Source organism: Leucoraja erinacea, chromosome 19 (genome assembly GCF_028641065.1).
Source record: "Leucoraja erinacea ecotype New England chromosome 19, Leri_hhj_1, whole genome shotgun sequence".
NCBI lineage: Eukaryota > Metazoa > Chordata > Chondrichthyes > Rajiformes > Rajidae > Leucoraja > Leucoraja erinaceus.
Genome location: NC_073395.1, coordinates 12,562,232 through 12,586,733, shown reverse-complemented (window position 1 = coordinate 12,586,733; position 24,502 = coordinate 12,562,232). Strand labels below are relative to the sequence as shown.

The window sequence follows — 24,502 nt, the reverse complement described above, 5'->3', positions numbered from 1 at the left end:
CGATCAGCCATGATCACAATGCATGGCGGTGCTGGCTCGAAGGGCCGAATGGCCTCCTCCTGAACCTATTTTCTATGTTTCTGAAACAGTCTAAAAAGAGCTGCATCACTGAACAAGAAGGAAATAATCAAGCTCAGTGGTCTAATTGAATAAATGGCAGATGGAGTTTAATCCAAACAAATGTCAGGTGTTGTATTTTGGCAGGTCGAAGGGGAAAGTGTACATTAATGGAGAAAACCCATAGCAAGATTGAAGTACAACATGATCTTGGGGTCCAAGTCCATAGCTCCCTGACTGGCAACATAAGTAGATAGTGGTATGTGTAAGAAGGAACTGCAGATGCTGGTTTATACTGAAGATAGACACAAAATGCTAGAGTAACTCAGCAGGTTGGCAGCATCTCTGAAGAGAAGGAATGGGTGATGTTTCGGGTCGACACCTGAAATGTCACCTATTTCTTTTCTCCAGAGATACTGTCTAAACTGCTGTTACTCTAGCATTTTGTGTCTATTTCTTGTCTATGCTTGCTTTGATGGTTGGAGGCTTGGGGCATTAAATATAAGAGATAGGATGTCACGTTACAACTTTATAACATTTATTTTGGCTGCATTTTAATATTTTGTTCAGTTATGGTTGCCCTAATACAGGAAGGATGTGGCTTTATGGACGATGCAGAAGAGGTTTACCAGAATGCTGTCTGAATTAGAAAGCATTAGCTGTAAGGAGGATGGACAAATTTGGATTGTATTCTTCGGAGCATCAGTGATAAGTGAGGACTTGATAGAAGTATATAAAACTATGGGAGGAATATATAAGGATAGACTGTCGGAATACTTTTCTTGGATGAAAATATAAATAAATAAGATGTTTGGGGCAAGTTTGTGGTGTGTCTAGATAGAGAGTGTGGTGTGTGCCTGGAAGTCACTGCTGAGGTAGGGGTGGAAACAGGAACGACAGTGGTGTTTAAGAAATATTTAGATAGGCATGCATGCAGAGGAGATTAATTTAACTTGGCATGTTAGGCATAAACATTGTGGGCCGAAGGGCCTGTTCCGATGCAGTACTGTTCTATGTTCCTGGGAAAATGACAGTCATCAGGTGGCATACCTGATGACCGTAGATAGATGGTGCCATATCACAGCCAGTTCTGTGTTTTTTTAATTCAAAAATACTCGTAGCTGTACACTAGCCAAATAAAAATCATTCTGCCAGTTTGTCTCCAAAGCAAAAGCTCAGTTGGACTCACTGCAGTACGCTGATCTTGTCTGCAGTGGATATTTTTCTGCTATCAGTTCCCTCTGATATATTTGATAATGCTTTATTCTACAAAGTGAGAAGTGGTGGACACTTTCTCTTTTCCTTGCCCAGCTTCCTCCCCCTCCCGCCCCCCATCCCTCCCTAAATCCTTTAAGATCTACATCACCAAGAGGCCATAATGTGACCTAAATTCCAGAGCAGCCTATTTATTAACCCTTGGTGGTAAACTTGAATATCCAGAGTTAATATTATATATAAGAAAGAAGAAATTGTGGAGGGAAGTTTTTACGGTTGACATATGACCTTTGAGTCGTAATGGTCTTGCCTGATTCTTTATTTACTTTTGACAATGCACTGAATAATTTGTAAAATGATCTTCCCTCATTGCCCACTATTTATAAAATTAAAAAAAGTTGCCCCGCATATCGTTTAAATTTTGTCCCTCTCATCTGAAAGCTATCCCCTCTAGTATTTGATTTTTCCATCCTGGGAAAAAGCTTTTGACTGTCTACCCTATCTATGCCCCTCATAATTTTATAAACTTCTATCACGTCACCGGCATTCTAGAGAAAATAATCCAAATCTGTCCAACCGCTCCCTGTAATTAATAGCCCCTAGTCCAGGCATATACAAAGCATGCTGACTGCCCCTAATTACCCCATTCTCCTCCAAATGGAATAAATCCTATCCCAAAATATCCTCTCCAATCACTTCCCTACCACTGACGTGAGACTCACCAGCCTATAATTTCCTGGATTGACTCTACTTCACTCCTTAAATAAAGGAAGGACATTATCTACTTTTCTATGCAATATTTCTTTAAATTACATTTTTTAATCTCTATTTGTCGTGCTCTATATTTATTGATATTTTTCTAACCGTTTTGTAATCTCAGTGCGAACAATATCAGGATAGATTTATTAATTAAATGGTGTAGAAAATAATTTGATGTTGCAACTCAGAGCCCAAAGCCTCCATTCTCAGAGGAGGTTTTAAAGAACTTAAGGATTCGTGAATAAATACATGCTGCTTTCTTTTGAGAGATTTCATTGCTATTTTTAGTTTTAACTTCTTAATTTCGAACTTTAAATTTCTGGCAGCTATATTGCGTAAATAGCACGGTACCTCACTCATCTGCATGAGTAACAGTTTACTTTAGATTAATACTAAGCATTTTCCCTCTATTTCCTTCCCATCCTCTAGATTACACAGCAGCTGGAGGGAATCTGTTTGCAGGTCATTGGACTAGTACTTCAAAAACACGTAATAGGTAAGTGTAAATTTTGTTGTCTTTTTTGTTGAAGAAATCTAAATATGGCCCTCATAAAGTTGTACGAATGTTTGTAATTCTTCAGGCATGCACATGAGTATAAAATTCAAAAATACATTTGCACACATATTGTGTCATTCGTCAACTGTCTCAACTGATTTACATCTAAAGTATTGTCTCTGTGAGGTTTTATTATTGTTGTAAGGAAAGAAAAGGCAACAGACAATTTGCACATAGCATTGTCCCACAATGAGATCATAATTAGATCATTGTTCAGAGACCAGATTGCAAAGCAGTGTTTATTCCAGCAGCACACAATTACATGTTATATTTTCTCAAAAAGAAACACGAGGACAACTATTTCCTAATTGTTTCATATCAAGAGGAAGTGTTTGGGAAAAGAAAGTGTAATTCTTGCTTTTGGAATATGATTGAATAGGCAAAGTTTAGGCGAGGCTAAAAACAGCACTCTGGGAACAGGCAAACTGGAGGAACATTACCTCATACTTTGCTTGGGTAGCTTACAACTCAATGTATGAACAGAACACATTTTGGGTATAACCACCACCATTCCTTTTTCCTTCCCTCTCTTTCCTATGCTTCCCACCGTGGTATGCAGCATTCCTCTTCTCTCCTTATCTGACACTATTTAGTCTCCTTGTCATCTCTTGACTTTGCCCACCTATCTGCCAATTGATACACCCCTCATCTGTATCCACCTGTCACTTGCCAGTCATGGTCCCGCACCTACTTCTTTTTCTGCTTTCCTCCCCTACTGCAATCAGTCTGAAGTTGAGTCGCGACCCGAAATACCTTCATTTAAATTTGATATTGATTTTCCAGAACCTCAGACAAACTCTCCTTCTTGTCTTCAAAAAAAGAGCGGTGAGACCTTTTATGTCCACCCGAGAGAGCCGGGTGGGGTTGTGGTTTAACACCTTGCTGAGGTCCATCTTTCATGAGGTAGTGCTGCCTTGGTACAGCACTAACATTTCAGCATAGACTTTGTACTGCCTTTCTCGTAGTATGAAACTCTGTAATTTTGCTGTAATTTAACTGTGTTGAATTCTTTAATTGGTGGAATACTATGCATTACATCTTCCTTTATGAGGTTTCTTAAACCATAATGTCTGGGTTTTTTTGTTCTAGAATTCTATGAAGAAGTTCTCTCTTTAGCATACAGTTTAACGTGCCAAGTAATCTCTCCTAATATGTGGCAACTACTAGGTGTCCTTTATGAAGTTCTTCAGCAAGACTGCTTTGAATATTTTACAGGTATTCCCAGTTATTCCTTTTGTCTTTTAGCAATGGCTACACGTTGCAATGAAAACATGACTGTAAATGTATAATTGTCTTTGACGTAAAAATGTTCAGTGAATCCTTGCAAATTTAGTTTCAAGGTTATGTTACGCTGCTGAACTTCACAAAATCCCAGTGCTTTACCTATATTTTACAACAAGATTGCCGTTCTCATAGAATATTGAGAGAGATTTTGGGTCAATTTTTAAAGAAAGAGCTAAGATTTTTAGTCCATTAATATTGCTCATCCTGTTGTACAGCTTAAATAGATGTCAGAAATATTGCTCTGGGGCAAATTAGTTAAGGGAAACAGATTCTCTTCCTTTCAATACAATAGTGAATCAGTTGGATTTTTAATGACAGTCCAATAGCTTCATGGTCACCAATGACAATAATATTTTTTTTAACTTCTGACTATAAAGGAACTGACTTCAAATTTCCATGATACATGATGTGTGAGATTTGAACCTTTCTCCAAGTCCAGGCATCTTATCAAGTTGCATTATTGCCCTTCCATTCCACAAAGCAAGTTTAAACCATCAGATAGGCATAAAATACATCTTAACATCAGTTCTAAATTATATATTTTGTAAAGGAGGGCCCATTGACATTCAGAGTAGCACCACATCCTGTCTGCAATTGATAAATTTATTGTTTACCTGAAACAAGCACTATGAACATGCTGATCAGCTAAAGTATAAAAATAGCATTGAATGTACAGTAAAAGTGTACGTGTAAGCTGAAAGTGAAAAATGTAATTTGCATGAAATCTAAAGTGAGTAGAAAGTATCCCAAGTTTGCAAGTTGCTATTTTAAACAATGATCTCTCTGAATTAATACTTTCAACCTTTTTATCCTCTTCCATGATCACCAACTGGAAGATAAACATGGAGTTGCAAATATTTTAAAATACATTTGAAATGCGCACATCAATATGGCATTACTTCACCCCTTTTGGTACTTCTCAAAATGAGACATTGCAATACAACTGACAAAGTAATTTTTTGCTAAACAGGATGCAGCAGCCAATTTTGTGACATCAATCTATCACAAATAGCAATCTAATAACAATTGTTATTAATAACATTAAACTGAGGAAAGGTCAAAAGTTGAAAATCAAAAAGACCTATCAAAATCGGGGCCAGGAAATTTATACTCAAGGACTTTTTTTTTAGTGGTCATTAAAATTTCTTTTGGTAGTTGACGCTTACCAAAATATTCTCAGGACTCGAGCAGCACGGTGGCGCAACAGTACAGTTGCAATCTTACAGTGCCAGAGACCCGGGTTTGATTTTGACTACGGGTGCTGTCTGTATGGAGTTTGTACTTTTCTCCCTGTGACCTTGTGGGTTTTCTCCGGGTGCTCTGCTTTCCTCCCACACTCCAAAGGCGTGCAGGTTTGTAAGTTAATTGGCTTCAGTGATATTGTAAATTGTCCCTAGTGTGTAAGATAGTGTTAGTGCATAGGGTAATCGCTGGTCAGCACAGACTTGGTGGGACGAAGGGCCTGTTTCTATGCTGTTTCTTTAAAGTCAAAAATTCTAAAGTCAAGAGGCTGTTATTTTGTTTTTTTTAATTTGTATTATGAGAGATTTTGATAATGATGTCAAACATATAAGCAGTATATATTTATTATATAAGCAAATAGTTAGGTAGACTAGTCTAACCATATAAAAAAGGCACATTTGTCTGGTGATCGGAGTGCTTTGAGAGCGTTGTTAGTACATAACTTGGACCTCTGTCGACATCTTGCAATCTTCCCGTGGAAAGGGCCTGCAGTGTATTACTTTGGAAGAAAAGTGTATAATTTTCCAGATTCCTAAAAACATGCAAGTGAAGAATTTTGTGTCTTCAGCTAAGAAATGAACATACAATGTTGTATGGTACCTAGAACTAACAAAATGAGAACAAATATAGCTATTATGTAAAATAATCACATAGAAATTCTGATCATTTTGTCTTTCAGATATGATGCCTCTTTTACATAATTATGTAACTGTAGACACCGATGCATTTTTGTCTAATCCTAAAAATGTAGAGATCATTTATAACTTGTGTAAGAAGGTAAGTTAGTAAAATTAGGTGATGCCTAAAGGAAGATATCCCTGTTTTTTTTTGTCACCCTTTTCACGTTCATGGACAATTAATTTCTTTAGAGGCCGAGTTCTCTTCGTAATGTATGAGCAGACGAGCCAATTTACACAGAGAGATTATGTCAGCAACAGTAAAATGAAGGACCATTTAGTTGGTGGTGGTATTGCTTAAGAGATAAATATTCGACACTTAACATGCAGAAGTGTTTTCCTCTTTCAATAGTGCCATGGCATCTCTAATGAACAACTGACAAATCAACTTGGCTCAATATTCCCATAAAGATAGCACCAGGAATGCTATGGAACCAATAACCTAATGAAAAGAAGAGTTATTTTACTTAAAAAATAATGCTGGAGAATTAATAGAACTGAAAGCTAATACATTTACAGGGCCTGATAATCTGAATCCCAGAGTATTGGAGGATTGTAGTCAAGGAAATAAAGAATATATTGCTTGTCAACTTCCAAAATTCTATAGATAATGGAATGATCTCTGCAGAACAGCAGGTGGAAAATGTAGCCTTCCTATTTAAAAAAAGACGAAGATAAATGAAAAACAGGCTCGTTAACCTAACATGGGTAGTTAGGAAAATGCTACAATCTCAAGACAGTCTAAAAACTTACAATGGGATTAGATAAAGTGAGCACACATTTATGAAAGAAAAATTGTGTTTGACAAACCTACTGGAGAATTCTAAGCCTGTAATTGCTAGAATTGATAAGGGAAAGCCAGTGGATATGCATTTGGATTTTCAGAGCCTTTGGTAAGGTTTCACGTAAGAGGTTAGTGTGTATATATATTTAAAAAAAAACAAGACACATGGGATGAGGTGGTAAAATATCATGGATTGATAATTAGTTGACAGACGGGAAAAGGTGCAAATAAACTGGTCTTTTAAGTGACTAGTGATGAATGTGTAGGTCATTATGTAGGGGCTTAACTGTGTTCCTTTCATGAAGGAACAGCCATTAAGTACTCACAAGAGGTTTGTGTGTAAAGATACTGATGGGGAGCCCATTATACATATCTCAATAAAATGTTTATTGTCATGTGTCCCAGAGAGGACAATGACATTTTTGCTTGCTGCAGCACAACAGAATATTGTAGGCATAAATACAGATCAGATCAGGGTATCCATATACCATAGAATATATATATTCACACATAAATAAACAAATAAAGTGCAATAGGCTGTTATAGTTCAGAGTTTGTTTGAAGTTGTGTTTAATAGTCTGATGGCTGTGGGGAAAGAAGCAATTCCTGAACCTGTATTTTGCAGATTTTGGGCTGTTTGGGTTGAGAGGGATTAAAGCAATATTTTTTACATCCTGTTTCCCTGAATCAATTCCATATATCATTTAAATCACATTATGACAAAAATCTACCTCTTTGTAGTTTATTTAGGTTTATTATTGTCATGTATACCAAGATATAGCAGAAAGCTTATGTTTACATGCCATCCAACCATACTAATCGGATATAAATACAATCAGGCAAGCAGATACAAATGGTAGAGCAATGAGAAAGATGCCACAATGCAGAATCTAGTTTCTCAGCATTGTAGTGTAACCGTTCCAGAGAAAGTGTCCAATGTCCAATTGTGGAGTCGAGACCCTATCCTTGCTTATGGAAGGAAGACTCAGAAGTCTGATTACAGAGGGGAATAAGCTGTATCTGAATTCGCTTTCAAGTTTCTGTATCTTCTGTCCGGCAGCCGTGGTGACAAGAAGGAATGAACATGGTGGAAATGGTCCTTGATTACGTTGAGTGCAGTCCCAAGGTAGCTTGAAGTATAGATGGAGTCAATGATGGGGCGGGCACCTGCTCTGTGTGATGGACTGGGCTACATCAAAACTCTGTAATTTCTTGCAATCTTGGTCAGGGCTGTTCCCCATACAAGCTGTGAACAAAACAAAAACAAAACTATTCTTTGAGCAATCATTTTCTGTAATTCCAAAATGTAGCATTGACAAATAATTTCAGATAATTGTGACCTCGCCTCTCAGAATGTCTTTCGATTAGCACCTTGAAACAACACTGACTTTGGGCAAATGATATTTTCATAGGTTTAAATGCTTTTTGTGCAGTTATTACCAGATGAAAGCCTGGCCCTATTTTTGCAGCAAACCTGTAAACCTGTAATTGCGTTCTTAGGTCCTGACGGGGGATGCAGGAGAAGATGCGGAGTGCCATGCTGCAAAGCTGCTTGAAGTGATCATCCTTCAGTGTCAGGGGAAAGGCATTGATCAGGTAACAGAACGGAGCTACCAGCAATGTCTCAGGATAAAAAGTTTGATATAACAAAAGCAGGGAGAAACGCTGACTGGCTAACTGATATCTTATTGCAGAGGTTTGATTAATTGTTTTCAGATGTGCTTGAACGACTCATAAATTATGGAGAAGATTAATTAAGCCATGGGTTTGTTTAGCATGAGGTCAGCATGCTTGTGTGTAACATGCTGAATGGGCAGTTCACCAGGAAGCATTGGATTAGTTAGTTCAGCAGAATTTTGTGACTAATATGTGGAATCTCCAGCCCCCACCAACTGGGTGACCAGTGAAACATTTTAGTTTTTTTGTTTCAGTTATTGTAATTCTAGCAGTTCATTTGTATTCTCATACCCAAAATAATCCCTCTGTCCATGCATTCATGGCATTCAGTATTGCAGGGGAACATCTGAGGACAGCAGTTTTGTGGTGTCAGATTCGGTTGTTATAATGTATTCACTAATGTCATGACTAATGCACTATAATCTTGGATTGAAGGTAGTACAATAGATCCTGCTTGCAGCTCTGAATCAAGCTGCTATTTCTTGTAAATGTAGGTTCCAGACCCAACATTTGTCTGAAACTGTTAGTATTTTAACTACAGTCGTTCACGTTGGGTTTGGATCTGGTGTGAGTTAACGAGGTAATTGTGGTTCAGCTGTGATCGCCTGTGGTCAAAAGCCATTGTTGTACCCTTTTGATGATGGGTATATTTTGATGATGTGTCAAGAGATGTATATGAGAATATACAGATACAATTTGAGTTGTGATCTAGTCCTTTACTGCATATAGATTCTGAAGATACAAGGTCACACCTACATTCTGAGTCAAACTAGCTTCCTCAGTTTGCAGATCTTCCAAGCCTTTTCTCATGATTTACCATAAACTGTGATTCCCAGAACTGCAGCATTTATAAATATCTAACCTCTGAAGTCAAAGTCGCAAGATTTTGAATTAATTCATTCTCTGAAATAGCTTCGATTCTTGTTCAAAACATAGCTTGTTTTTCAGGCTCTCAGCATTGTACACCTTTCCTGAACTGCAGCTAAGTAATATTTTCTATTAACTATGGAAATGCTCTCTAATCTCTGCTGTAAGCTGTAATGTCAACAGGTTTTCAGATGTGTTCTGCTCATTAATTCAGTAATGCTATGTCATATCACTGTGATTTTTATTTTTTTTATTTTTTTGTTGAGCCTTGCCTTCTGTGTTGGTACCAACAGCAGTTACTTATATTTCAGGTGTGTCTGCCCCAAACGGCTGTCTTGTTATTTGCAAGGCAGTGACTGAGCAGAATATTTCACCGCAAAAAGAAATGGGAAATTAAACCACTTGCATTACGCTGACATCTACACGGACATCTTCCAGGAGAAATATAGATTAGAATTATTTTTTTTCTGTCTCCTGGACACTCAGACTGAAGGTGTTGGCTGTGATCTATCTCAGATTAGGAATTAAAATGGAGACATCTTCATCTTGCAGAGTGTTGCATTAGTCATTACATGTAATCAAACCTGTAATGGGAGCCCAGCATTTCATTACATTGCAGTAATTGTAATCATACACTCGATTCATTTGTTTTTAATGTGTGGGTCATTATTCCCATGCTTTATTACAATCTGTTCACACAGACACACAAAGCCTGTTGATGTCTTGCTGACAAGCCTCACATTTCCATAAATTAGGTGTACGCTATCTGCTTGTATATATTTTGACTGATTGTGGATTTCTTGGATTTCACATTAAATTTACATTGCTTTTCCCTTGAATGAAATCTTCCCAACTGCAGTTTATAATTACATCAAACACTACAGACTTTCACAGTGTTCATAAAAATTAACATTTCCAATCATTTTGTAGTGTTTGAGAAAAAAATCCATTGACGTGCTCAAAGGATTGATAAAATTGTGCAGTGCAGTAGTTAATTTGGGCCTTTGTGCGTATACTATCCAATCTCCTATTCCTTTCACGTCTTCCTCACATTTCTCATTTTCAAGTAACAATCCGGTTCCCTTTCAAAAAATTACCACTAAATCTCTTTCCATCACCCAATCTATCTTTGTTCCTTTAGACAAGCAGTAAAATTGAATCATAAACATTATAAACATTTTATAACTTTTATAACAATTTTATAATTAATCCATTTGGTAAATCATGTCTGTCATGTTATAAAAACTACCATTCAGTGCTACATCTGTATATGTATGCTGGCATAGGATATAGAAATTATTTTTGTTCTGATTCTGGCAACAAAAAAAAATGCAGCTATCTTTATGGGGCAGATCATCGGCCTATGACTGCAAGTAAGAGTGGTCACTGTGCTGCACCTTTTGAGTCTTGCCTTTGCTCCCAGGACACGCGTCCCACCCCCTCTTTACATTATTTGGGATGACAGTCACGTCTTTGGATCTAAACAGATATGGCAGCAATAAGCAGCATGGAAGGACATGCTGGACCATGACACCCAGAAGTGCTCACCTCGGGAAGCTGTAGCACAGGACCATGTGCCTGCTAAAAACCATAAATGATACATTGGCGAGAGTTGAGCCAGCCTGCAACTAAAGGGCCAGATGGGAGTTCTTTAGTCCTGACACATTGTCACCATGAATGGTGGCCAATTAAACAATGGACAGGAGGAGAGGCTGAGTGCATCTCTTCCTCTTCAGTGATGATACCCATCATACAAGTGTTATAGATAAGACTGAAATATTTGTAATGTGTTCAGCTGGAGGATGCCAAGTGGATGATCCATCTTCACTTTCTTCTGAAGCCCTCGTCATCACAGAAGCCAGTCATCAACCAATCCAATTTAATCCGCATAATATCAAGATATAGGTGAGGGTATCACATCCCATCTGATTTACTGAAGACCTGCACTGAAGAATTAACCAGGCTCTTCTGGGACAGTTACAAGATTGGTATGGACAGTTCTGTGGAAGAGTAATAGAGCCATACAGCATGAAAACAGGCCCTTCGGCTCAACTTGTCCACACCGACCAACATGCCCCATCTGCACGTCCTACCTGCCTGCGTTTGGTCCATATCCCTCTAAACCTGTCTTATCCATTTATCTATCTAAATGTTTCATAAAAATTGCAATAGTACCTGCCTCAACTACCTCCTCCGGCATCCCATTCTTAGATTCCTTAAGGTATCTGGTTAATGTGGCTGCCCTTCATATATCAACCCAGAGAATGAGCATCATAATGTTATTCTATTCTTGTGAGTATTGCATCAAACTCATGATCACCACTTCCTACAGTACACTGATGTTAGCAGAACACATGGTTAGGACACGTGCAATTAAATTGCCCAATGGTACACATTTTTTACAGGTCCATGTAAAAGGAATTGAACAGAAGAGAGAGCATTCATGTTTTTTATTCATAGAAAAGGATCGCTTGTGTGTACCCTGAAAAATCTAAACCATTTGTTTTCTTCCTCATTAGTGCATTCCCTTGTTTGTTGAAGCTGTACTGGAACGACTAACACGTGGAGTTAAAACAAGTGAACTTCGGACAATGTGTCTCCAGGTGACCATTGCTGCACTTTATTACAGCCCCATGCTGCTTGTGCATACCTTGGAAAACATTCGCTTTTCGCATAGTGCAGAGCCGATCACAGCACAGTTTATTAACCAGTGGATGAATGACACAGATTGTTTTCTTGGGTAAGCAAATCCTTTGAACACCTAAATCATCATTACTAACTTCAAATCTCAGCATGAGGTTGTGCACAGATAAAGGTTAATAAGGTTTTGGACTTCGTCAATTCTTTTCTCAACTTGAAGTGTGTTTCGCAAGATATATCAGTAAATTTAGTTAGAGTAACTGTGATATTCAACATCTTATTGTAGACTTTAGGAGAGCTCCCCCTCCCCTCACCCCACCCCACAGCTAATCGTCTGATCAGCTGAGAAGGTTATTGGCTGCAACCTTCCCTCCGTTGACAAATTGTGCACTGCAAGGGCCAGGAAGCGAGCGGGTAAGATCATCTCTGACACCTCTCACCCTGGCCGCAAACTCTTTGAATCGCTTCCCTCTGGAAGGCAACTCCAAACTGTCAAAGCTGCCAAAGCCAGGCACAAAAACAACTTTTTTCCACGAGTAGTAGCTCTACTCAATAACCAAAAATCTGTAGCCTCCTTTTGCTCTGGTATTTTAATTAATTCAAGGTGAGAACGGCCAGGAACATTGGGCCTCCGTAGAGACAACTGTGGAGGCCTCAATGGGCCCGACTATGGGTGAACTGGGGTTGGGGACTGGACTTTGTGCTTTCCCTCATGGTGGGAGCCATTGTGGGGGGATGTTCTTTGTGTTTAAGACTCTCATTGGTGTTATGTCTGTATTCTTTTTTTGTGTGCTGCAAAATGGCAAAAAGCATTTCACTTCATTACACCTGGGTGTATGTGAATGTGACCAATAAAATACCTTTGATACCTTTGGGTCTCTGGCGCTGTACTCAGGCAGCAACTATACTGCTGCATCACCAGTGGTTTTTAAATGTTTTGAATATCAAAGGACAACAAACGTTCAAATGGCAAATTTGGCGGTCAAGGTTATAGCATCTGAAGTTTCTTGTGTCTCCAATAAAAAACTTGACTTGCCTTTAACCCAGCTGCTGATTATTTCCATTGATTTTAATGGATCTGCTTTACTTGCACCAAGAATATCGGAATTTGAGAACAGATTGTTCCCGCCGAGAGATCTGGAAAATCTGTGTTATCATGTTGGGATCTAGGAGGGGTCCAGCAATGGTCTAGGAGTGGACCAACCCATAGCCGATGAGCAGCACAATGCTATGGACTCATTTACGGTTCCATTTGCCAGCAGATTCATGTGTGCTTAGCAGAAGATATGCTCCATTTTATTGGTAGTAGAACTACTCAGATTATTGTTGAGATTGGGCAATGTTTGCAATGGAGAAAGAAAATGTTGTGACCGTTTACACTTTCGCAGAAAAATCTAGCAGATGGTCTTGTGCAGGTTATAAAATAATGGAGAGATGTTTTTGGGGGTGAATAGAAAAATACTCCATTGGTTGAGAAATCAGTGGCTATCTGTGGGCATAGGAACTGAAACCTCTCCAATCTTTTGGGCCTTGGAGACGACGTGGACTCTCATTGATCTTCTGGGCTTGGCAATAGGAGTCCTCATGATCTTCAGGAATTACAAGCAATTGAACTAGGTGAGCAGAATGGATGCCTTGGATGATTACGGTATGGACGAAATGCTGGAAAATGCAAGGTGAAGGTTAAATGAGAGTATCAATGAATTTAGGGGTCACCTGTGCCCGTTGGCCGGTATCCTCAAGAGCTTTTGTAGTTAATGTGCTGCAATATATGCTTCTTGAGCTATTCTGTTTCTGAGATGTGCTATTCTCAGTGTGAACTTGCCAGGAATTTGATTAGTTAACTTAGTACTTTAAGCAGTGGTAGACCACACCATGTCTCTAATTTATATACTTGGCTATGATCAGCTCTTTATGTTGACAGTTCCGCTCTAATTAAAGAAAATGGAAGGACAGCTTTGATATTACTGAAAGGTCAAACGTGCTAACTGGATCAATTGGGCTGGTCATGGTCTTATTTATAGCAGCTAAAAATAGCTGTAATTTGTACCAAAATGTCTCTTGAGTATACACCATGGGAATTATTTTAAGTTGATTTTCTGACCCTGTCTGTAATTACAATGTAAATCAGCAAAATTGAGGGTCAGACGATTTTGCCACCAGAGAATTTATCATTTTTCACATTCACTATTTTATTCATTCTTTGATTTCTGTAATTAATATTAATTTTAAATGATTTGATTGAGTACAAGACGTAGACTCTATCTGTATTGGGTTAATAGTTCTGAGTGCATTTTAATGCCTTTGTTGTAATTGCTTCACTTTTATTGCCAGGCTTCATGACCGGAAGGTCTGTATTATTGGTCTGAGCACTCTAATGGAAATGCAAAACAGACCTGAAGCAGTGAATGCTGTAGCCGCTCAGATTCTGCCTTCGTTACTACTTCTCTTCCTCGGCCTCAAGCGAGCCTATGCAAGCAAAATTACCAATGATCAGGACGAAAATGGAGAAGAAGACGAGGATGCCGAAGAAAATGGTTCCTTTTTTACAAACTATGCACTTAGTTTCCTAATGAACCTTGACTCTTTTTCTGTAGTTGCATGTTAATGTTGGTTAAATTGCCTCTCAAATGTTCTTCTTGCCCCTAAAGTGTTGACTAGATGACTATTTCACGTGGGCTTATTGCTGGCTGGTACCTTTAACAATAGCAGGTTAATCGTTTGCATGAGTTAGGAGGGATGTAGCTTCACTGAATTCCGCAGTCGCATCCCATGGTATGCTTTGGAGAAGTCTAAGCTCTCAAGAGATGGGATTGTTTTAAAGTTTTGATAGGAGTTGGATAACTCATTTTAAGTAAGTAATGTTAGTGAGACTGAAGGCTTCATGTCAAATTAAAGGAAGAAACACCAGAAAATATTTATTTTCCTTAAGGGCTGTAAACTATGAAATATCTTACTCATATATTTGGTTTATATAGATAAAGATGTAGCAGTCTAACAATAATAATCGTCTCCAAAATAATGAGTCCCATGGCTTGCATCTTTGCCATAAATCTCTATGATTCTAAAACACTTTAATACGAAAATCGTGACATTGGTGGGGAGGAGATTTGCATGCTAGTTAAGCACCCCTGGTGATGGATAGCCATGAGCTCTCAAAGCATCCTTGGTTCGACTATGGAGTTGAAAAGGAATTTCCATCAAATTGACCAGTAATCTTCCCTTTTGCACTCTGCTCCTTGTTACATTCAGTTGTTGAAATTGTAATTGTATTACATTGAAATTGTGGAGTCTAATTGATAGGGTGGGATTATAATATTTTCTCACCATCCTTCCTTGTGTCTCTAAATGTTAAACCACCACAGAACAGAAAGTTGGAATTTTCGGTTACAACACTTCCCTTACTTTCTTCCTGGGCAATATTTAGCTTTCTAATCTCTCCCGCAGATGTTGATTCCTTAGTTGGGAGCTATTTCCACAGATGGAGATTGACTAACCATAATTATAAATGTCACAATAAGTCTCCGCCAGATATTTGGTGTGTGTCCGTTTGGGAAAATCACCACTCCGAATCCAATCCACTTTTCCAGCCGGGTGATCCATTTTCTTAAAAGCTCCAGAATATATATTTAAACATTCTGGTGCCATTCTGGGAGGAAATTTGGATGCCATTGATTAGCTGCTTCCTGATTTAACAAATCAAACAATTGGTGGAAGTCTTTACCAAAGAGCTCTCTCATTTAAACGTTTTCTTCCCGTGTTATTATTCAAGAAAAGGCTGAGATCAATGTTGTAGGTTTTAATTGTTAAAGCGGACTTTTCAATTTTAGAAGAGATTCCAAGTGACGAAGATGACATTCGCGAGGCAGGTCAGCAGTACCTAGATATGCTGGAGCAACACCAGGTAGAGGAAGATGAGGAGGATGATGATGACGATGAATGGGATGAAGATGGGTTAGAGGAAACTGCTCTTGAAGGTTTCTCAACACCATTAGATGAAGACAACTATGTTGATGAATATCAGATTTTCACATCTGCTCTTCTAAGTATGTTTACAGACAATGCTTCCTTTCATATGCAAATATTGAAATTGAAGTTCCTTTAACCATTTCATTGTATAATCTATTTAAGTGTGTGAGTTATTATTTCTGAACTATTATGGATTAGTTTCCATTGCTCAGAATTCCAGATTAATCCCACAAAAGTTATTTGTAAATAATATGACTGACAATACAATAACTTAAGAAATCCTTGCATTTTTGGTATATGAATATCTTTCGGCAGTGATTCTGCGATACATTTGTTATTTAACTGTTGATACCAATGGACCCGAGAAGAATATTGAGCAAGACCTTTTAACTTTACCATTATATTACTAAACCTGACACTGTGTAGTGTCTTAAAGAAAATGGTAAATAAAAGTTGGCAAAGTTTGGTTGTTCTGCAGACAGTCAGATAGTGCCAAAGTCCTTTTCTTTGACTTTTACTTAATTTTAGTTTAGTTCAGAGATACAATGCGGAATCGGGCTCTTCGGCCCACCAAGCAGCGACCAGCAATCCCCGCACACTAACACTATCCCACACACACACACTAGGGACAATTTTTATATTTTTACCAAGCCAATTAATCTACAAAGCTGTACGTCTTTGTAGTGCAGGAGGAAAACGTAAGATCTCAAAGAAAACCCGCACAGGCCACGGGGAGAACATACAAACTGTACAGACAAACACCTGTAGTCAGGATTGAACCCGGGTCTCTGGCAGCAACTCTACCGCTGCGCCACCACGCCGTCTCTGTGTGTGACATATTTAGAAACATAGAAAATAGGTGCAGGAGTAGGCCATTCGGCCCTTCGAGCCTGCACCGCCATTCAATATGATCATGTCTGATCATCCAACTCGGTATCCTGTACCTGCCTTCTCACCATACCCCCTGATACCTTTAGCCACAAGGGCCACATCTAACACCCTCTTAAATATAGCCAATGAACTGGCCTCAACTACCTTCTGTGGCAGAGAATTCCAGAGATTCACCACTCAGATTCACATTTGTGACATCAGAGCAGAAAAGAGTAACTTAACAGCTCCAATCCTTGTGTTCCCTTTTCGAAACATGAGAGGTGTGTACATAATAATATTAATGATTAATATCAAATCAATATATGCATTGAAAGCTGAGAAAACTGCATTTAGAGACTTGCAAGATTTTTGTGTGCAACTTTCTGGGTTTGTTTACTGTTGTAGGAATACAGAGTGTGGATGCTGCCTGGTATCAGACTCTCACTGCCCCTTTGAGTGAGGACCAGAAGAAACAGTTGCAGGAGATCTTCACACTAACAGAACAGAGGAAAAATGCAGAAGGTTAGTGCCAAACAAGGGGCTGTGTATTCTTTAAATCGAACCAGCATTGGTGAGCATGTTCAGATTTCGGCAAATCTCCACCCTCTCATTCTCCTGCATCCACTTCAAGCTTTAAAATGGTGCATCTTCTACACTGAACTAAAATTGCTCGTGCAGTACTGATGTTCGCCTGCTGATGTCACTAGATGACTTGCTGATTATCTTCAATTGTCAGTAGAACTTCAATTTAATAAGCCAGTTCAGTATTCTGAAAAAACGCAGGGAATCATGGGATATGCCAAAGGTCATTCACCATAAACAAAAAGTGAATGAAGCGCTGGCTGAAAAAACTGTATAAATTCTCATCTTTATTCATAATTTATGTAAAAATATATTTAATCTGAGGAACGGGGGTGCCATTATAGGAAAATTAATGTATTCCTGACTAGAACACAACGATGATCGTTTCTGAGTCGAATTTCACTATTCTGCTAATTTCAAGGCAATAGAATTCTTCAGCCTGAACGAAAGAGCAATGAAATTCTCGATTCCAGAGACTCCCGTAAATGGTCAACTCCTCATCTCCCCCCCCCCCACCCCGCCCCCGCCCAAACAAGGAACAGGTAGCGGGTGTAACGAGAGAGAGGGCAGATGCGAGTGGGAGACGGGGGAGAGCGCGCACAGAACCACAGCCAGATTCGAACCCGGGTCCTCTGCGCCGCAAGCGCTGCCGAACCGCCACTGGACTGCCCCGTTTTTGCCCCCCCCTCCATCCCAGGGGCGACCCCGGACCACGACACCAGCAGCCTCAGGCCCACAGCCAGCACGGAGAAGGAGCGCTGACTCCAGCCCATCCCCACTCCAACTCCCGAGGAACACGCTCTCCGACAACCCGGACCCGACCCTGACCACGGCCGAGCACGATCACGCTCAGTCACCAAAGCATGAAGCAATAAAAACAACAACATAATTAGCTTTTAACAAAGGAACAATAAAATCAACTAATTCATAGTTTGAAAGCAGTATTTTCTTACCTAGAAGAATCAAAGCTGGAAAAAACAGGAGAAATGTATATGTGCACATCTCCATTGCTTTCCAGCAATGTTTGTGCATAGTGGGCATAGTTTGGCCTGGGCATACCGAACTCGCTTATGACAGATAACTATATATCCTCTTCCCCACCCCCCCCCCCCCCCCCCCCCCCCTCCCCCCAACAATGCATACATTCAGTTCAATTTACATATCCATTTCTGCCATACCTATCAAATTTAAGTTAACATTTATATTTTAAATGGGAAAAGGATAAAACTATAGAGTGACGAAGCACAGGAAAATATCATTGACATCTAAATGTCATCTTTTCCTATCAACAGACAGCCATTTCGTACTCTGTCATGTTTATATAACATTCCCTTAAAAACAAACATATACTAGCCTCAACTATTCCATGTATACTTTTAATCCATGGAGAAATTGTACGCCAAATTTGCAGTTTTGTGACTGAATGTTTAATCTAAATTTGTCCAGCGTTAATGAAAATAGTAAATGTGAAATAAGAGGTATGTTTTTCAAACCATGGTTGAAAAAAAGCAGGGTCAGTACTCTGGTGAAGCGAATCTGGTCGTGCATTATGCAGCTTAATTTTCTTGACACAAATTTTGATCAGTATTTTTTTGTGAATATAAGATTAACAGGAGTATTACGATGTACTGACGTCGTCATGCCTTTTACTGCAATATGGACAGAATACTTTATTTAAAATCTGTCTGAACATCACATATTGATGAGCATTTACTGCTAATTAGTTATTGCATGCTCAATGTTAAAATGTCAAGAATGTTTAGATGTGAACAATTTGGCTCATACAATTTCCATAGCAAGGAAATCATCTTGCAGCATGTTCTGCAGGAAGTGTACAATCCTAGTGGGAAATCATCCAGCAAACCCCTGCCACACCTCTTCCTTTGACTTCTGTCTGACCTCTTTAAATTTATGCAGATGCCTTGAAATGAGTCTCAGCAAGTCTTTTTTTTACTTATTTTACATTGAATCCAAATTCCTATGCCAAAATGATTGGCACATGCTCAACTCCCCAGGTGAATCTGGAATGCAAATGAAAGCCATATACAGTTTTGATTCTCTTCAAATTTTAATGACATTAAAGTGGTGAGTGTATGGAACAAGATGCCCGAGGAAATAGTTGAGGTGGGGATTACTCCATCATTTAAGAAACAGTTAGGTAGGTACATGGATAAGACAAATTTAGACGGATATGGACCAAACGTGGCCAGATGGGACTAGTGTAGCTGGGACATGTTGCTGGTATGGGAAAATTGGACTATTTTTGGGTGCCAGTCAACAACTTTGAGATTTTATATGAGAAAAGTGCGACGCCTTGGGAATTGTACAAAATCAGTCATTTTCAAATTGTATTAGTTCATGTGATGTACCTTCAGTTTTCAAGAAAGAGAATTTGAGAAAGAGCATAGAAAATTGGAATGTGACTTTTTTTTAAATACCAGTGATGAGAGTTTCGTAGCAGTGGAGATTTTCAAGCATCAGTTTGCACAATCCTTTTTATTTTAAACTAAATGAAAAAAATAATAATTGTCAATGATTCCACAATATGGGTATCCAAGGTTTAAAAGAAAAGCAGAATATATGAGATTCACTGCTTCATTGACATTTCTTGGAGGTGATCCATGGGCTGCGAATTAATCAAAATGATTCACTGTTAAACAAACAGCGGATGTGTTAATAATGAAGATTAGAGGTTTCAGAATGTTATTCAAAGCAGACTGACTCAAATTGTGAAATCTTCATGTTGAATGATTACATTATCTATGTGCGCTTGCTTTTAAATCCAAGCCATGGAAATGTTCAGATTTTTTGTTTTTGTTTTTTATACGTTTCCTCCCACATCCCAAAGACTTGCGGATTGAGAGGTTTATTTTCCATTGCCGATGAGTGGTATAATTTGGGGGGGGTTGATGAGAATGTGGGGAGAATTTTTTTTTTAAATGGGATTAATGTAGGATTAATGTAATATTCAATGGTGCATAGGCTCCATGGTACTTTATTGTCACATGCTCCTTCTTTGTTTTGAAGACAATTTAATAAAATCATACGATATATAAGTGCAACATTTATCGTAAATAAATACAACAGTGCACTAATTATTGATTTCGATATACAGCATGGAAACGGGCCCTTATCCCACCTTGTCCACCGGTTCACAATAGTTCATAAGACATAAGAAAAAAATTAGGCCATTTGGCCCATCAAGACTGCTCCACCATTCAATCATGGCTGACCTTTCTTTTCTTCTTGACCCTATTTTCCTGCCTTCTCCCTGTAACCTTTGACACCCTTACTAATCAAGAAGCTTTCAATGTCCGTTTTAGAAATATCCAAAGACTTGGTTTTCCCAACTGCCTGTAGCAATGAATTCCACAGCTTCAACACCTTCTGATAAAAGAAATTCCTCCATGTCTCCCTTCCAAAGGTATGTCCTTTTATTCTGAGGCTGTCCTCTGGTCATAGATTGTGCCACTTGTGGAAATATCCTCTCCACATCCAGCCTATCTAGACCTTTCATTATTCGGCAAGTTTCAATGAGATACCCCTTCATCCTTCTAAACTCCTGCAAGTACAAGGCCAGAGCTGTCAAACACTCATTTAATGTTAGCACAATCATTCTCTTAAACCTGTTCTCTGACACCAGCACATCCTCCCTCAAATATGGAGCCAAAACTACACGGTATTCCAAATGGGGGCTGACCATTGCCCTATAAAGCATTGCATCCCTGCTTTTATATTCTAGTCCTCTCAAAAATGAATGTTTACATGGTATTTGCCTTCCTTACCATCGATTTAATATTTTGGGAATCCTGAACCAGCACCCCCAAGTCTCTTTCCACCTCCGATTTCTGAAACCTCGCCTCATTTAGAAAATAGTCCACACCTTTATTCCTACTACCAAAGTGCATGATCACACATGTTGCTACACTGTGTTCCATCTGTCATTTCTTGACCCATCTCCCAACCTTACCAAGTCCTTCTGCGGACTCTTTCTTCCACGACACTACCTGCCTCCCTACATATCTTTGTATCATCTGCAAACTTGGCCCACAATGCCATCAATTCCATCATCTAAATCATTAATATACAACGTGAAATGGATCGGAACGAACACCAACATTTTTATGTTATCTCATTTACTCATCCACTCCCTGCACATCAGTGGTGATTTTACAGAGGCCAATTCATCTACAAACCCACAGTGTGAGCATGGTTGATTTAATTGAAGTAGCGCGCAAAGAATCTCCACGTTTCCAACGCCAAACTTGTGCTTGTTTCAAGTTCTTAAAAGTATGGGTTTTATCTTGGCCTGTAAGGCCTGTTGTCCTAGCGGCCGCACTGGGTTGGTGCTGCAGGGGTCGGCATTGTCTGGCGATGCTGTGGATGTCCTTCACCACCGCTTCCGCAGCTCTGTGGTGCTGCAGGCTGTGTCCAATCTGTGTGTAGAGCATCCGTGGGCCCTCCAGCGGCACCCGATCCACACGACCCTCCTGGCTGCTGTAGGGCCTCCAGCGCATTCTCTCCACACATGCTGCTGGTAGAGGCTAGAAGCCCTGCAGCACTGAATGTGTAAATGATTGGTGTTAATAATATACATGTTATAAATAATGTAATGTAAATGTTCACATTGTTTAATGAATGGTTGATGGTCGGCTGTTTCTGTGCTGTTTTACTGTATGACCATATTGTTTTTTCCTCAGAATCCAAGAAAATTGAAGGACAAGGTGGCTATAAGTTTGACATGACTGCACCAGTTCCAACAATGTTCAGTTTTGGGGCAACTCGAGGGAACAATTGAACTATGCGTGTCATTTTATGAAACTTCAGGGCATCATGAAGAAAAATATTTGATTCATCATGATAGAAGCTGTTGAGAAACCTTCGCGATAGAGTCGGACCCCTACAGCGCTGGATCGTCATTCGATTATCATTTGAGGGTTTTGTCGGTTTCTTTACTTTTCTCTCAAACTGAGTGAAAATCATCTGCCCTCTCCCCCCCCCTCAGCAGGCACTATGGAGAAAGGTCTGGTTAGCCACTGGCTCTCAGGTTCCCAGTACATAAGCATTTGACGGGTTAATACAGATACAGTGCCTTCTGTCGCACGTCGTTTGCCTCAGATTTTAGTTTGGAAAGAAGTAGCATGATTTTAAAGGAAAATACTTTAACCATGGTTTTTTTTTTAAAATATTTGCCAGAGATTTAAAAGAATCTGTTTATTCCAGCTCTGCTATTTTTTAAATTTCAGTGTGGTAACTGTTTTACCGTTTTAAAATATTTATCCTTGGTATAAACCTGTCGGTTTCTGTGATCTGTGACAGCAGTAGTAGCCTAGAATTAAACAAATTGCAACTTCATAAAAGATTAGTGGCAATTCACGTCGGACTTGGAGGACGGTCACAATCCCTTTTTTCTGAAAGGGGAGGCAGATTTTAATAACTATATGCACAGTGGAATATGATCAATTTTCTGACAGTATATTTAACTGTTGAATGGAATTCAGGAGAACTTTGGATTTTGGGACATGATTTATTTTTTTGTTTATGTGATATAAAGTGTCAAATGCCCAGGTGGGTAAAATAATTGTCAACACTGGTTATTGTATATTTACATCAATCCTTTGAGAGAGCTTGTGAGTTTTCATTCTCAGCTATTGGATGCCTCAATAAAGCCTTTGGTTGAGCATATATTTGTCCAAATGCATTTTGTTTTGAAACCCAATGGGATTACACACTTGTGTGGGAAGGAACTGCAAATGCTGGTTTAAACCGAAGATGGACACAAAAAAGCTGGAGTAACTCAGTGGGACAGGCAGTTTACACACTTGACCATTTTACGGTGCATGTCATACTGAAGTTTCAACCGACTGAGGGGAAAGGAAAAACCTGAAACATTAACTCTGTTTCTTCAACTATAAATGCTGCCTGACCTAATTTTTTTTTTTTTTTTTTACCCCCAATATTTTGGGTTTTTACTTTTGCAATCTGAGAATTGGTTATGCAGAATATAAACAAGGAAATTGCCATTGGAATGGTTATGCAAGAATTCATGTAGTGACAACAGATTAGGTCAGAAACTTCATGGTGATGGAATGATTTCAAATATTACGACATGTTAGATAGTTATCAACAATGGTTAACTTCTAGTGTCGCTAAACTTTTCCAAGCCACTGCATAACGCAGGCTCTGGCACGTGGGTTGAAGATCTTGAGATCTTCTGGTTTGCAGGGCTCTGGGAGGAGGGGGCAGGTAAGTAAGTGCTCCATAGTTTTGGTTGCCTCCCCACAGTCACATTCGGTTGGTCCATCGATGTTGTAATGGTTAACTGGGAAACTCCCAATATATCCAGTTTCTGAAGAACAGAAATATACAAAAAAATAAACCATTGGTGAAAATCAATGAAAGATGAGGATAGAAGTCAGTACACCACTGGCTTGGTTTTATGTCATGGTTTCAGACATGTATTAGGCCTGAAAATATTATCCCAGTATTCACGGAAACATCAAACCTGAAAACAGGCACGTTGTGTTCTATTTGGGTTGAGTTGCAACAAATAGACTTGGTGCAGTGAAAAAAATTGGCATAAATTTGCTTAATAACAATGTAGCATCATGTATGAAGTTTTAAATGTCAAATCTCTCGAGTTATTGATGCAGCATCATTGTCCTTGAGATTATTCAAAACCTGAATTGAATTACATTCTGCATTAAATCCAAAAATAGTTTATGATATGTTGTCATAATTTATGATTTCCTTACATTTTTAGTTTTGTGTTTTATAATGAAGTAGCATTCTCTGTGTTATACTTGTATGGTGTGTTACCGGTATTTTTATTTCCAATATCCAGGTTCTTGAATATTCATCAAACATTCAAGAAAAGTTCAGCCTGGTTTCCGAATAATGGATGTTCTATGTCAGTAATAAATCTGTCAGGTGACCTATAGGTAATGACCTGTGGTGGACACTGGGGCTGGGTCCAGAGATCACTTGGCTTTGCTTTTGAATGGGGGGAGGGAGAGGTGTGTAGTTGATGGACGTGACACATAGAGGATAGGGTACAGGGAAAACATGGGACTTCTCTGAAAGCTAATATAAACTTCATGGTCTGAGCACCCACCGAAAGAAACTCATTTAAAAATATGAGGAACAAATTGGAGAATTTTCTCATTTGATGAGAAAAACATTTGTTAACCTGTCGTAGCTGGGATCAATTTAAAGCATAAAATAAAAGCAGAATGGCAGGCATTGGGTAGAGTGAAATTATAGACAATGTACCTGCTCCACTTCATGAGATTGAATTGAACATAATGAACATGTAATTACCAG

The 24,502-nt window shown here is 39.0% G+C and overlaps 1 protein-coding gene across 1 annotated transcript in view; it reads left to right on the top strand.

The window, feature by feature from the left end:
- Window positions 1-22,862, top strand: part of LOC129706223 (importin-8-like) — a 74,334-nt gene extending 51,472 nt beyond the window's left edge. Inside the window, exons 12-20 of the mRNA XM_055650321.1 lie at window positions 2,461-2,527; window positions 3,677-3,802; window positions 5,793-5,890; window positions 8,075-8,170; window positions 11,638-11,858; window positions 14,093-14,295; window positions 15,589-15,804; window positions 17,003-17,119; window positions 21,880-22,862. Of these exons, the coding sequence (XP_055506296.1) occupies window positions 2,461-2,527; window positions 3,677-3,802; window positions 5,793-5,890; window positions 8,075-8,170; window positions 11,638-11,858; window positions 14,093-14,295; window positions 15,589-15,804; window positions 17,003-17,119; window positions 21,880-21,977 (1,242 nt within the window). The 3' untranslated portion in view covers window positions 21,978-22,862. The remainder of the gene's footprint in view (window positions 1-2,460; window positions 2,528-3,676; window positions 3,803-5,792; window positions 5,891-8,074; window positions 8,171-11,637; window positions 11,859-14,092; window positions 14,296-15,588; window positions 15,805-17,002; window positions 17,120-21,879) is intronic.
- Window positions 22,863-24,502: the final 1,640 nt, after the last annotated feature.